Source organism: Calypte anna, chromosome 4B (genome assembly GCF_003957555.1).
Source record: "Calypte anna isolate BGI_N300 chromosome 4B, bCalAnn1_v1.p, whole genome shotgun sequence".
Lineage (NCBI taxonomy): Eukaryota > Metazoa > Chordata > Aves > Apodiformes > Trochilidae > Calypte > Calypte anna.
This window is the reverse complement of record NC_044249.1, coordinates 5,584,057-5,598,551: the sequence shown is the minus strand read 5'-3', so window position 1 is coordinate 5,598,551 and position 14,495 is coordinate 5,584,057. Positions and strand designations below refer to the sequence as shown.

The window sequence follows — 14,495 nt, the reverse complement described above, 5'->3', positions numbered from 1 at the left end:
TCTGCAAAAATAAATGTAGATTTGTTTAAATGTAGATGTCCCTGTTCTGAGGGCACTGTCCTAACCTGTAGCAGCGTTGGAAGAAAAGCCAAGGATCTGTCATTAGTGTAATATTTAAATATTATGTGTAAAAATAATTCAGGCCTCTCTGGTGGGTTTAGACTGTGTTTCTTTGCTTCCATAGGAAAAAAAGGACATAGGAGCCTGAGCAAGTGCTGTGGGAATGATAAATTCTGTTAGGCCACTCAGCTTTGTAGTGTTTCTGTGAAGTGTTCTGAACAAAAGTAAATTCTTTAAACTCTTTATCAGCTGCTTGTAAGGTGTTCATAATTTTTTAGTCCAAGCTTGGCCTGTTCATGCTGTCCTCCCAACTTCTGAAGGTGCAAGAAAATTCCAGCTGATTACATTTTATGGGAAGAAGATAAATGCTTTTGAATATGTTCTGAATATTGTTTTGAATGTGCAAGTTTTGGTTCTGAATCTTTTTTGTTTGTTTGTTTGTTTGTTTCTGTTCAGCAAAGTTAGTTATCCGCTGGGTGGATATCACTCAGCTTGAGAAGAATGCTACCCTGCTCTTCCCTGATATGATCAAAGTGAGCACAAGGTCAAGTGAACATTTCTTTTCAGTATTCCTTAATATCACAGAGACATTTAAACTAATGGAGCAGCTTGCCAACATAGCTATGAGACAGCTTTTGGACAATGAAGGATTTGAACAGGACAGGTCCTTGCCCAAACTGAAAAAGAAATCCCCCAAAAAAGTATCTGCACTAAAAAGGTAGGTGCTGGTTCTAGGAATTTTTTTTCCTCATTTTATTTGCAGCATTTTGTCCTAGACTTTTCTAATGTTTCTGCCATTTACTGTTACTCTAAAAGGAATCATTGATTCCAGCAGCAGCAAAATGTGAATGATTTTTATAATTTGCTTTCCTCTTGAAATAGGAAAGGGAAAACATTTGAACATACTGCAAAAATAAAAGCAACATATTTGAGCCAAATTCTCATTTGTTCAGGAGCCTCTTTAATGTATCTCTTGACTCATTTCTTGACATTAGCTATCTGTTGTAAGACCTTTTTATATTTTATATATATTTTATATATATATATATTTTATATATGGGGAAGGTGATAAAGCAATTCAAGTGTTGTGAAGGAATGTGCCAAACATTTGGATTCCACAACTAAAAATGGAAAAATTACTCTAGGTGAAAAATTCTATCTAGAACTTGTTTTAGGTAACAGAGGTACAAAAAAATGACAGAATTCCAAGGGCTGAAAAATTAGCTGGAAGATATTTCTTTTTCTTTTATAGATACCATATCATAACCATTGGATAGGTTACTATTTTTTCATTACTGAGCATGTTAGTGGGCCACACAGGTTTGTAACCAGTGCTTGTTTGTATTTCTTATTTTTTACTGACACACATTGTCACTTAAATTTGTCTAATTATTGAATATTCTGCATTGAATGCATTATCAAGACAGTTCTGAAATAGTTAAATCTAGCCCTAAGGACCCATCATGATAATAAATAAACAAACCTCAGGGAAGAGCAGTTGGTGTAACATTACAGGGGGTCATGTGTTACTTAATCATAAATATTCTGTATATATATTCTCAGAGGACAGGGCTGAGTATGAAAAGATCACCCAGCCTGTCCCCTCTGAGAAGTCAAGATCAACATGTCTAAGTCATCAACGTCAGGATTTTTTTAATATAATTTTAGAATCTTCCTTCAGCAAAGACTTCACATTCTCTACATGCAAACTGTTCCCACTGCTTTGCTGCTGGACACTCAGTTCTTAAGTGAGATGCAGATAACTTGCCATGATTGGTATGAGATATATCTTAGAATGTATTATCTATTTCATACAATAAGAAATATTTCCATGGGTTTTCTTTTAGGGATCTTGATGCCAGAGCAAAGAGTGAGAGGTACCGGGCACTGTTCCGGCTTCCGAAGGATGAGAAGTTAGATGGACACACAGACTGCACCCTCTGGACTCCATTCAACAAAATGCACATTTTGGGTCAGATGTTTGTTTCTACAAACTATATTTGCTTTACTAGTAAAGAAGAGAACTTGTGCAGCCTTATTATCCCTCTTCGAGAGGTAAATATTTGTATTTGTCTATTTGTAGAGCCCATAATAAAGCAATATCCTATTAGAAATTGTATCTTAGCTTTGATGTATTTTTCATTATTGGAGTAAAAGAGCTTTTCCTCCCTTTAATCTCATGTGAGCATACTATTCTGATGTGTTCTAGCATTTAATGGCTGTGTATATTGATTCCAAGTTCCTACTACTAAAATTCACAGGGAGTTTTCTTTGGTTTTCAGAATCCTCATGGGCCCTTCCTCCTCCATAATTTATATTTTGATTTGTGCCTCTGATACATTTTCTGTGCTTCACAGGAGTGGGAGGGACAAGAAAACTTTCTCGATTGATAAGATATAAAATAATCTGTCAGATAGAATTTGTTTTTGTCAGACACAAAAAAAAGATTCATAATCCTAAAGATTTGAATTACCTCTTCACACAGGGTTGCAATCATGTACTCCTGTGTATGGAGAATATTTGTCAGTGTTCTACAAACTGGTGTGCTTCCCTTTTTAAAACTGGCTGCTCAAAGCAGATGTTCAATAAAAAGAATTTAAGTTTAATGCAATAAAAAAATCTGTAGGTAGTTTTTCTGTGATTCACTTGATGTGTGGATTAATGGGAAAATGTGTAAAGTCTTGGAAATAGCAGCAAAGTTCAGGTAACCCAGGGCAGTTTAGCTTGATTGAAGGAGGGTGAAATACTTCAAGACACTGAGTCCCCCCATGAATTAAGTGTTAAATTCTGTTTTTTGGAAACTTTGAAGTACAGCTTCAGTGTGTTATATGGACAGAGCCACATGGTTCTGGTTGCACTGTTTGTCTGAAGCCCCAAGGGAACTGCTGCCCTTCAGGTAAAGCAGTGGAGGAGAACAAGGTCCACATGGAACAGCATCTCTTTTCCTGGGTACAGATTCAGAAACTGCTTTTGAAAACAACCCCCACAGCAGCATGGGATTCAAAGCAGCTCCAAAGCTTTAACAGAAAGAAAGAGCTGAATGAGTAAGTGATTTGGTGTGAACAGGTAAAGTCTCAGCACCAGCAAGAACAGGAACACACTGGGCAGAGCCAGTCCTCAGAATAACTGATCAGTATCCTTAAAAACTGAAGAGAAGCTTTCTCTCTAATTAAAGCAGTGGGTTAAACCCTAACCTAATTATTCTGTGAGACTGTGGAGGTGTTTGGTAGATGAGAACAACCACGGACAGCTGGGAAAGCATTGATTGAGAATTAATGATCAGAAAATATTATTTTCAGTGGCCAACTCACTGCTCACTGCACCCAGGAGGTGCACCCAGGATCAGAACTTCAGCTGTTCTTGTGTCTTTCCCTGAATAGGAAATAAGGATGTATCAGCTCTCAGGATAGCAGAGCATTCTTGCTGTAATGGGTCCTGTGCACCTATAACTTGTTTTGTGCTCATGATGCTCAAGCAGTTTTAAAGTTGGAACAGAAAAATTGCATGAGAATTAGCTAATCTAGCTAATTTGTGAAGCTCCTTCAAGTTAATGAGGAACTAATAGATTTGTAGTTAACAGAAAAATAAAAGGAGGTTGCAAGGATTGAGAAGGGATTTATCACCCAAGCTGTGCATTTGCTGTGTTTGAATACATCTTCAAAGAAAACGTGTTTAAAAAGTTATCCTATCCTTTTAACCAGACAAATATAGCACTAATGTGATCTCCCTTTGAAAAAGGTTTAAATAAAAGAACAAAAGAGAAGTTCCTAGTAAACTGAAATGTGCCTTCTGTTCTGAAAGCAGTGCAATGATTTTTATTACCTGGGAAATCGAAGTCATAGAGGCAGTGGCTGAAAGTGCTTAACAGCTGTGATTTGGTCAGTGTAAGAACTGTGCAAACCTGATGGATGTGTTTATTTGTGGAACCCCTAGTGCCCTGTAGTTAGTAGATTGTGGGGTGAGTGCTGTTTCCAGGCTGGATTTCAGTTCAGTGACCCTTTCCCTGACAGCTGAAGATCAAACAGAAGCCTCCATCTCAGGGGCAGGTTTGGTGCAGGTTTCTGTTTACCATGAAAATACACAGAGTCACACAGAATTGTCATGGTTAGAAAAGACCTCTAAGATCACTGTGTCTTAACCATCACCTCCCCAAACCCCCCCCAAAAAGAAATAAAAATAAAAAAAAAATCACCATCCTGCTAGTGCCTCATCCACACGGTTTTTAAATATGTGATTCCACCTCCCCACACAGCCCATTCCAGTGTTGTGACTACTCTCTCAGTAAAGAAATTCTTCCTGTTACCCCACCTAAGCCTCCCCTAGTGCAACTTCAGGCCATTTTCTCTGGTCCTATTGTTATTTATTTGGTATAAGAGGCAGCACTCATCACCTCCCTACAACCTTCTTTCAGGGAGTTGTTGGGAGAGAACTGGTCTTCCCTCAGCCTCCACTTCTCTAACCTAAATACAGTTGCTGTAACTGTTGTTCTCACAGTAGACAACTACAGTATAATAGGAATGCTATCCTAAAAATGGCTTATTCACATGTATTGGCAATAAAAGTTATGTAAAATCTGCTGATCAACACCTATACTGGTGTTGGGGAGCAGGAGAGGGATTCAGAGGTCACACAAAACCCCCCATAGATCTGCATCCCACAGGGAAAATTTGTTTTACTGATTCTTTTAAAGTAAAAGTGAAAAACTAAGCAGTGCAAAGGGGTTTTGCTGGAGAATGTACTGAACCTGGTTGCGTGAGGGATAAGAGTCTTCACATTCTGGATTTGTAAGTCCTTGCATCCAATCCTCTTTTCCTCCAGAGATATGTCTGTAGTGACTCAATATAAGGAGGAAGAGGTATGGATTTAGTCTAATAAGCTGGTTTTTTAGACCAAACAACTTGATTAATTAAAGATCTTAAGTTGTAGCTACTGTTTCTCCATAGGTGACGATAGTGGAAAAAGCAGACAGCTCCAGTGTGCTGCCCAGCCCCTTATCCATCAGCACCAAAAACAGAATGACATTTCTCTTTGCCAACTTGAAAGACAGAGACTTTCTGGTACAGAGGATCTCAGACTTTCTGCAACAAACTACTTCAAAAATATACTTGGAAAAAAATATTTCTGGAAGCTACATCAGCTCAGACGATGAGGTATGTGAAGGAACATGGAATTCTTTGCTAGAAGGGGAACTGGTGTGGGGTGAGAGAAGCCAAGAAAAACCTTCATTTTTTTCTAAAGCCATGCCTTTGTATACAGAAATAGTCTCTCTTTTGATTTAATGACTTCACTTTCCTTCAGCTAAACTGTTTAAATGTTACAAATTAGGATACCTAATTTTTTATGGGACCTAAGAGGAATCACCACTGCTGTGGAAGAGCTGCTCTAACTCCTGCTGCTGTGTTCTAAAACCAGGGGGAGTGTTATAGTTAACTAACTGGTTAAATCAATAATACTCTTTAATATCTGTTGATCTGTCCAAGTAAACATGTAATTGTGTAATTTTAATTATTTGAAAAAATTAGCAGTCGATGTGAAACAGGTTTTATTCACTGAATCTCGTCCTTTGATTCTTCAGAAAATGATGTTGGAGCTGAGCAAGTTTGCATGCTCATTGCCATGAGCTTCAGAACATTGGAAAACAACAAAAAACAAAAAAATCCAAACCCCGGCCTGGCCATCAGATGGCCCTATTCTGAACCACCTCCCAATTTACCTGTGCAAAGAAAATGGTTCATAAAAGTTATTATCAGATAAACTTTCCTCAGGCACTGTGAATATCAAGGCTTCTGCAGAGTTCCAACATTTTCTGTATGAAATGTAGGTGCTTCATATCATAACCAGATCTGATCTCTAAGCAGAAAAGGCTTTTGTGGTGTGTAATTTTGGTTTTATGTAGCTAGATCTCACATTCCAGACCTGTACTTAGCCTTACCTTGGTATTGTGCTGAGTACCCTTCCCATTAATAAACCTTCAGTCATGTTTTTACTTCCATTGGTGATGGTGAGGTATGATTAGTGTGGTGTTGTAGTAGTATAGCACAGCACATGTGTATGTGTATAATGCTGAAGCTTTGTCTTCTCTTTTGCCCTAAATAGCTCTACATTTTCTTGCTACTGAATTATAATCACAAATTAATAGTTACAAGCATTATAATTACATTTAGTAATATGACTACATATGTAGATATGCATGATTACTACTACTTTCAGTGTCAGGTTTTTGGTCAGAACTGATCTTACTGCAATAAATTTATTTATTTATTCATTTATTTTTATCTGTTTGTGGAGTTAGAAAATAATTTTTCTTCAAAGTATTTTCCTCCCAAGTCTCGATCTGCTGAATATTCCATAGAACTTTTTTTTTAATTTTTTTTTTAAAGTGAGTGGAACAAATTAATATATTTTGTATATGTCCTTATAAACATATATACATATATAAATGTGTATGCATATGTGAACACACAGAAATACAAGTATATATTACATATAAACCCTACATTCTGAACAGTCAAGGAGCCACCTGAGGAGTCAACAGTGCCAAGATGTTGACAGGAGACCAAGGCAGCTGATTTAATTGCCAAGGGCTACTTAAAGTTAACACTACCTTAGCAATTTTAATTGTAGGACTTTTAATTATTTTTTTTTTTGGAGGGGGGAAGGATTGCATTTAGAAACTGGAAACAACTCCACTGGTTTTATCCTGGTTTAAGTTCTGCTGTCGTATGTCCGTGGGTGATTTATTTTGCTCAGTTTTTCTTAGTGATATCAATTTTGAAGTCAAATTCAAGTCCAGACTGGCTCAGCCTCATGTGTCTCTTGCTTGTGCCTGGTTCCTGCAGGTTTTCACAAGATCCAGCAGTTTATTCTCTGCCAGCCCTCACAAAAGCCTCAGCTCTGAGTCGGAGGGGGAGCGCCAGTTCAACCTCAATGACAATGGCATCCCCACGGCCACCCAGGCTCTAATGACAATGTACAGGAGGAGGTCACCTGAGGAGTTCAACCCCAAGCTGGTAAAATGCACCTTGGACTACTGTACCTGACTGAAAAAGTTGTTTTTTCTTTAGGATCCACGTTTCTGACCCCGAAGAGTTTCATTCTGCCACAGGCAGCGTTTTTCACGGAGAGGAAGTGTTCGTCTGCCTCTCATTTTTACCAGTTCAAACAACAATATAAACAAATATAAACAATATAAACAAGTAAAATGGGATGTAAATCAAGGAGAAGTTCTTTACCTAGCAAGGTCTATGGCACAGGAATTACAGAATGGGAAGAGGCAGCCCAGAAAGATGAGAATTGGACTGTAGGCAAATTATTTCTTGCTCACTTGGGGAGTAAAGGATGTTGCAGGTTTTGGGGATGTTGCCCAGCTCAGTGAGGCAGAGTGTTGGAAAAAAAAAAAAGCTGCATCTTTCTGCCTGCCTTTCTTTGTTTGTAGGCTAAAGAGTTTTTGAAGGAACAGGCCTGGAAGATTCACTTTGCTGAATATGGCCAAGGAGTCTGTATGTATCGAACAGAGAAAACCAGAGACCTTGTGCTGAAGGGCATTCCAGAAAGCATGAGAGGGGAAATTTGGCTCCTGTTTTCAGGTAGGTGTTCATTCATATAAATAGGAGAGAGGGATATAAACAAAAGCATGAGGGAAAAGGGGGTTTCAGATATGTTTAATGTTGCAGATAAGTGCCTAAAAATATTTGGAGCGAGTAAAGCTGTGATTTATTAGCAGGTGCCAGACTTGCTTAGAACAGAGTTCTGTTTAGGACACTAAATATAGTTTCTCAAACAAGCTCAGATAATTAAGGAAGAATATAAAAAAGCAGAATGCACACTCTTACCAGAAGCCAGCTGTCCAGGGGTTTCTAGATGTTCAGCAATCACCAACTGGCCTCCTTCCCATTTGTTTAACCATTTCTGAATTCAGTTCAGTTTTTGGCCTTTACATTTGGTTGCTGCAAAGAATTCCAAAGTTTAAGCATGTTGCATGGAGCCACTCTTCATTTTTTTAAGTACTTAAAAAAAGTTACTCATCATTTTATTAGGTACTGAAGTTGTGAGAAAATATTCCTGTTCATATTATGTGCCATCAAATATTGTCTAGATCTGTGTCCCCTTGGGCTTTCTTTTCCAGAGCTGAAGAATTGTATTCATTTTACTGCTGGCTATGTGGAAATCAGTCCATTCCTCAGGCTTTCTTCATAACCTTTTCCTTACTGTCTGCCTTCTCTAGCTCTGCCCCTCCTCAAGGTAGTGACCACAGCTTCCCACACAACTTTAGGATGTGAGCACACCCAAGACTTTATTTTACAACCTAATGATGCTTTCTAATTTGCTTTCTATTCATGCCCTAGTAGTGCTTCATCTTGTTCATCTTCTCTGTGCTGTTTTTAGGAATGTTTTTAGAAAACACACAGATGAATGCACAGATATGTCTTGTGTCTGATTAATAGCAAGTTTGGACCCATTTTGATGGTGTTTCGTTAGTATTTCCCACATGCATTGCTTTGGGGCACTGACACTTGGTTTCCATTGCTGCTGAGTTTTTCATTTCCATTTTTAAAGTTTTAAAGTCAGCAGAGAAATCTCCCAGCAATTCTGTGAGTGTGCCAGGGCACACAGAGAGCCCAAGTGTCCTGGCCAAGGTGAAAGTCATTTTCCCAAGCAGAAACAGAGCTCAGGAACTTCTGTCTCTTGCTTTTGGCTGAGATAAATCATATTTATACACATATAGATATGTGTATACTTATCTGTTATGGCTGTGACATGCTGTACTTGCTGCAACCAACCATTAATCTTCTCCCTCCTCAGGGCAAGCAGCTTTCTCAGAGATGTGTTTTGAGTTATTTGGAATAATTAAACCCAAAGCCAGCTGCAGAGAGAGCTCATGATCCCATGTGATGGCACAGCTGGTTTGGTTTCCTGATGAGAAAACCAGGAGTGATACCTCAGTCACATCCTATTCTTTAATTTTTTGAATTGCTTTTTAAATTAACTTCACAAAAATAACATTTCACATTTTCCTTCAAAGTGCTTGTTGATGACACTCAAGATCAAAGTGAGAAGATGAGAATGTCGGGATCCCAAACCTACTAATCCTTGCTTTTTTCTTCTGGTTTTAATACTGTTCTCCCCCTCCCAGGAGCCATTAATGAAATGGCCACTCACCCTGGCTATTATGAGGACCTTGTGGAGAAATCAATGGGGAAATATAATCTTGCTACAGAAGAGATAGAGAGGGATCTGCACCGCTCCCTTCCTGAACACCCTGCATTCCAGAATGAGATGGGGATTGCTGCTCTCAGGAGAGTCTTGACAGCTTATGCTTTTAGAAACCCAAACATAGGATATTGTCAGGTAATTGAAAACCTGTGGCACTTCTTCAGTTTCTGGAATTCCAGTTCTTTTCTTCTGCTCCTGTTTGTTCAGTCATATATATGAGTGTAAAGCACAGTGATACATGCTGGGAGGTAAAGCCTTAATGCTGCAGAGTTACAGGAAGGCTGAGATCAGAGAGATTTGACACATGGACCTACTCTAAGAGAAGTATTAGTAGCCTGTGCTACTAAAATCATTTTTTGCAGGCATATTTTCTGCCCATAAATGTAGAGACAGAAGATAACAGCACCTATAGAAATGCACCTATAGAAAATGTCAAATAGACCTTGAAGAAAGATTCTTTTTTTTTTTAAAGCAGGAAAAAACCAATAATATTTAATTGTTTGGCCTTAAATTTTTCCTACTTATTCAATGTATAGCTGTAATAAACCTCCAGAACCTCCTTTACTTTTTTCAGTGTTGCCATTCAATCATTCTAAATCAAACTAAAACAAAAACAAACAAACAAAAACCAAAAAATGAAACAAAACCACAAAACAAACAGAAAAACCCAAACAAAAAATAAAGCACCCTGTAAAATACCTTAGCACTGACTATGACAGTCATGTATCAGGAGAGTTAATGCAGACCAGTGCACAGTTTTGGAGTTCTTCTCATCTCACTTTAGTTTCTGGTCCCAGATCATTCCTTCTTGCTATGTAACTTTGGTTTATTGCCTGGGTTCCTTTTTTTGGCCTTGTTACCTGTTTTTGCAAAAAGGAAGCTTGAATTCATGAGTTTTAAGAAGACTTACTGATGTCTGACTGTTAAGACTCCCAAGTACAACATGAGGAAGTACAAGCTATTCTGACACCTTCATAAATGATCTAATAACAAATATAATACTAAGGAACAGCTACAAGAACATTTTGTAAAGGTTGTGACAGAGAAACACTGGAAAGACACTTTAATTCTGTTTCCTAAAGCTGTCACAGGAATTGTCAATAGCCTTGGGACTTGGTCCATCAGATTCCTGATTCAGAGTTGGTGGGGATTTGGGCACTGGAGTATTGGTAGACAAGATAAAAAGCAATAGCATAGACTTTATCAGAGTTGCAGGGTTGTTCTGAGTTTCAACTGAAACCTTAGCTGTTGTTTTAAGCAGGTAATAATCAAGCTGGAGGCTTAAAAAGTTACAGGACCTGAAATGAACAGCTAATTCCTTAAGAGTCCAACTGTGAGGAAAATGGTCCCAAAATACCTCATTTCCTCCTTACCACCAGAGGTCCAGGCAGTCCTTGTAAGCAAACAATTTGGAGGTCATTGTACAGAGCTGTGGTTTTGATGTGGAGTGAAACAGGCCATGACAAACTGTGACACTATTGCAGGCATTTGGCTCAGCTGACAGGAGCTGTGTCTTGACCTGTTCATGGGAGCAGAGAGTGTGGGGAGTGCAGGGAAAAAAACCCCAAAAAACCCACCAACCCAAAAAAAAAACCCCATAAACTAATTATATTTTTTGTTGTTTATTTGAGGATTTCTTAAGCCTTCTTTTGAGCACTGGGAAAGCACTACTATTTTTACAGGAAGATGCTTGGAACAGTTTGGTTTCTGTAGGGGAAGATGTAGCTAATTTCTTAACCATAGTAAGAACTTATCTTGCCAGTTACTGTGCTAGATATTGAATAAAGGAATCCAGCTATTTAAATTTCTCTTTCTTTTAGGCTATGAATATTGTCACTTCAGTACTTCTCCTTTATGCAAAAGAGGAGGAAGCTTTCTGGCTGCTTGTGGCTCTGTGTGAACGAATGCTCCCTGACTACTACAACACAAGGGTTGTTGGTATGTTCTGGGGGAATTTTCTAAAATGACAGCTCAAAAATTAACCCCATTAATTGGTAATATTTGTTTTTAAACAAGCATATATATATAGAGGTGTGTGTGTGCCTGAAATACAACTGGGGCACGACAGCTTCTTCAGGAGCATGGAGGCAATTCCCTAAGCAGATACTGTGATAGTGAATATTTTATTTTAATATCAGATAGCATTTTAAACTGAGTGTAAACAAAGTAAATAAGAACGGGATGGGAGGTTAAAATTTGAATTTTAGATGATGCAGTTACCTAATATCAGGTGCAAACAGGAGCTTTGGCAACTTGCAGTAGACTTTTGTATGCCTCTTTACCTCTGATCTGACATGGCAGAAGGATCTGAAAGCTGCTGTTATCAGATGACAGTTTCCTTCTGTATGTGGAGCTCTTCAGCTGAACATGGAAACTGTCTTTAGCTCATAAATGCTTGAGACACCCAGCCTTAGAAATTATTCTTCCTGGCCTACTATGTTATGGCAAAGATGTATATAACACAAGGTTCTCTTGAAATAAATCCAAATCCTCACAAGCAGTCACCCTGGCCTCCTCCAAAAGGAGATGCTGAGAAGCTTTATTCTAACTATGGTGCTGAGTACTAAGCCATCATATGGCTTCTGTAGGTGCTGGGCCAATTGGACCCATTGTTAATCTCGTGAAGTGTATAATTAAAGCAAAAAAACCCTTTTTTTATGTACAGTTAATTTTTATGTACACATCAGCAATGGAACAGTCTGTTGTTTATCTGAAGGTGAGAAAATGGGTGTAAGTACCACATAGAATATTCCTAGGTTTTGTACATGTATATATATATATCTATAGGAAATAAGTGTACCTATTTTTCTCCCCTAAAGGATGATGTATTCAGCTGCTCCTGAATTAAGAGGCATCTCATCTTGTCTGTTTTCAACAGGAGCACTGGTGGATCAGGGTGTCTTTGAAGAGCTGGCTCGTGACTATGTTCCCCAGCTTTATGACTGCATGCAGGACTTGGGAGTGATATCCACCATTTCCCTGTCCTGGTTCCTCACCCTTTTCCTCAGTGTGATGCCATTTGAAAGTGCAGTGGTGGTTGTGGATTGTTTCTTCTGTGAAGGAATTAAGGTGATATTTCAATTGGCCCTCGCTGTCCTCGATGCCAATGTAGACAAGCTGCTTAACTGTAAAGATGATGGAGAAGCCATGACAGTCTTGGGAAGGTATTTATTACAGAAAACACAGTATCTTAATTTTATTTTTCATTCTGTTTACTTCTCTGGTTTGTGTTCTATTATGCTGAAATACTCAATTTAAACCACCACAGCAGATGCAAATTTCTTTATAAGCTCATAGCCCCTTTTCACCCATATAAAGTACTCTTTCTAGTATAAAATTAAATGACCAAAAAGATATGAATTCCTCTTTCAAGACATTAAAATAAACTTCCCAAACCTGGTTATAGAAGCTTATTTTTGTTGATTATTTTAGTTCATCACATGGTTTTGGTTACTTCATCTTTTGGCTGCCAGCTTTTAAGTGCTTCGAAGAAAAAACCTTGATCTCAAGGGAAGTTGTCTTGGGAATGGAATAAAAAGAGCTCAGAAGAATTAGGTAGGCTCTTGAATGAATAGATTTCAGTGAAACAAGGAGGCTGATAATTGGCCTGGATTGAATCATTTGATACCAACTCAACTGCTGAGTACAACCTCTGATTTCCTCATGTTTGGTAGTGATGTTCAGTTTTCAAGATGCTGTGGAAACTTTGGCATATTTTTTCTTAATGTTTCATGCATATAACTGTACTGAATTCTGGTTTAAGTCCTTTGAGCTTAAAGAAGAATATGGTTGTGTTTTTTCTGAAGTAGGTCCCAGTGCTTGATGAGGTTTTAAGGATTCTACAGCTTCAGGGCAGAAGACAGATGATTTTTCCCAGCTGCACTGGGGGCAGAAATCATCCCTTAAAGCCCCCTGCAGCAAGGTTGGGCAGTAGTAAGACAGAGAGGGGTATGGCCTGAAGAACACTGATTCCCATGGTGTCATAAATCCCTGAGTTTATTCTGACAGACAGAAGCAACAAACCTGTTCAGTCAGCCCCTTGTTTGGGACTAGCCATGTTTGAGTTCTTTCTTGATGAGGATAATGAACTACCAGGGCTACCTCAGCTCTCTCTGTGAACAAGCAGTGTTAGGATTTGTCAAATTAGAATCATAGAAAGAATTTTCCCAGTTGGAAATGACCTCTGAGATCATCAAGTCCCACCCTTGATCCATTAATGACATATTAATGACATAAAAAATCAAACAGTTCCTTAGAAGAGAGTAACTTGGTAATGTTTTACATTTAATAATCTCTATGTAACCCTTATTCTATTAACCCACAGAAGAGAGGGGTTATGAATGAATCTTGGGTTTCTCATTTCTTTTTTTTTTTTTTCCTCACCAGATACTTGGACAGTGTAACTAATAAGGACAGCACTCTTCCACCCATTCCTCATCTTCACTCCCTGCTCAGTGATGATGTGGAGCCTTATCCTGAGGTGGATATCTTCAGACTGATCAGGTCTTCCTATGAGGTAGGATGGGATTCCTTACCAGGGACATTCCAGCCCACACGAGTTCTGCATTTCAGGGGAATTCAGTACTCTGTGGTTTGACTCTGAAAAAAACATAAAAGAAAGAAGACTCTTCTCAGAACTCTGCAATGGGACAGGAGAGAGGGGTTGGTGTTTCTTTTTCTTTTAACCAAAACTTTAAATTGGAGCTGTTTTGCAGAGAAGCCTTTACCATCAAAGGAGAGCAATCTGCAGCCAAAAAGTGATTTACAAAGAAAAGGCTGAACTTGTAATTCAGAAGAGTTAATTCTCATCCAAGCTCTTTCATGCTTTTCCATACTGAAATATTAGTGAAATCTGTATGGTTTCCAAAGACCTTTCTGTTGTCAGTGGAACTTTGTTTCTTTTACTTTTCTTTCTTTCCAGCAAGTGCTGATTATGACCATGGGCCAGTAGCTTCTGTATTATCACAAAAGGTAAAAGAAATAAAAGGGAAAGGAGCTGGTGATAGCTAATAGCTGTAAAGGTAAAGCACAGGACAAAGCCAGCAAGAAACTTAAACTTTGCAAACCAGTTTTATTGTCCTTAAATTTTAAAAATAAGTCATTAGTTAAAACACTCTTGGTGATTACACCACCTTATGAATTTTTATAAAAATAAAGAATAACTTTGGAGAGTTGTACTTTATATTAATGGATGTTTGTTTAGGTTGCATTTTTTGAAGACT

The 14,495-nt window shown here is 38.3% G+C and overlaps 1 protein-coding gene across 4 annotated transcripts in view; it reads left to right on the top strand.

Annotated features, from left to right (window-relative positions):
- Window positions 1-14,495, top strand: part of TBC1D9 (TBC1 domain family member 9) — a 44,944-nt gene that overhangs the window by 20,351 nt on the left and 10,098 nt on the right. For all 4 annotated transcript variants that reach the window (XM_030450550.1, XM_030450551.1, XM_030450548.1 and 1 more), the window contains exons 5-13: window positions 517-778; window positions 1,908-2,115; window positions 5,004-5,210; window positions 6,900-7,070; window positions 7,496-7,646; window positions 9,194-9,408; window positions 11,094-11,211; window positions 12,152-12,437; window positions 13,660-13,789. In XM_030450550.1, coding sequence (XP_030306410.1) covers window positions 517-778; window positions 1,908-2,115; window positions 5,004-5,210; window positions 6,900-7,070; window positions 7,496-7,646; window positions 9,194-9,408; window positions 11,094-11,211; window positions 12,152-12,437; window positions 13,660-13,789 — 1,748 coding nt within the window. The remainder of the gene's footprint in view (window positions 1-516; window positions 779-1,907; window positions 2,116-5,003; window positions 5,211-6,899; window positions 7,071-7,495; window positions 7,647-9,193; window positions 9,409-11,093; window positions 11,212-12,151; window positions 12,438-13,659; window positions 13,790-14,495) is intronic.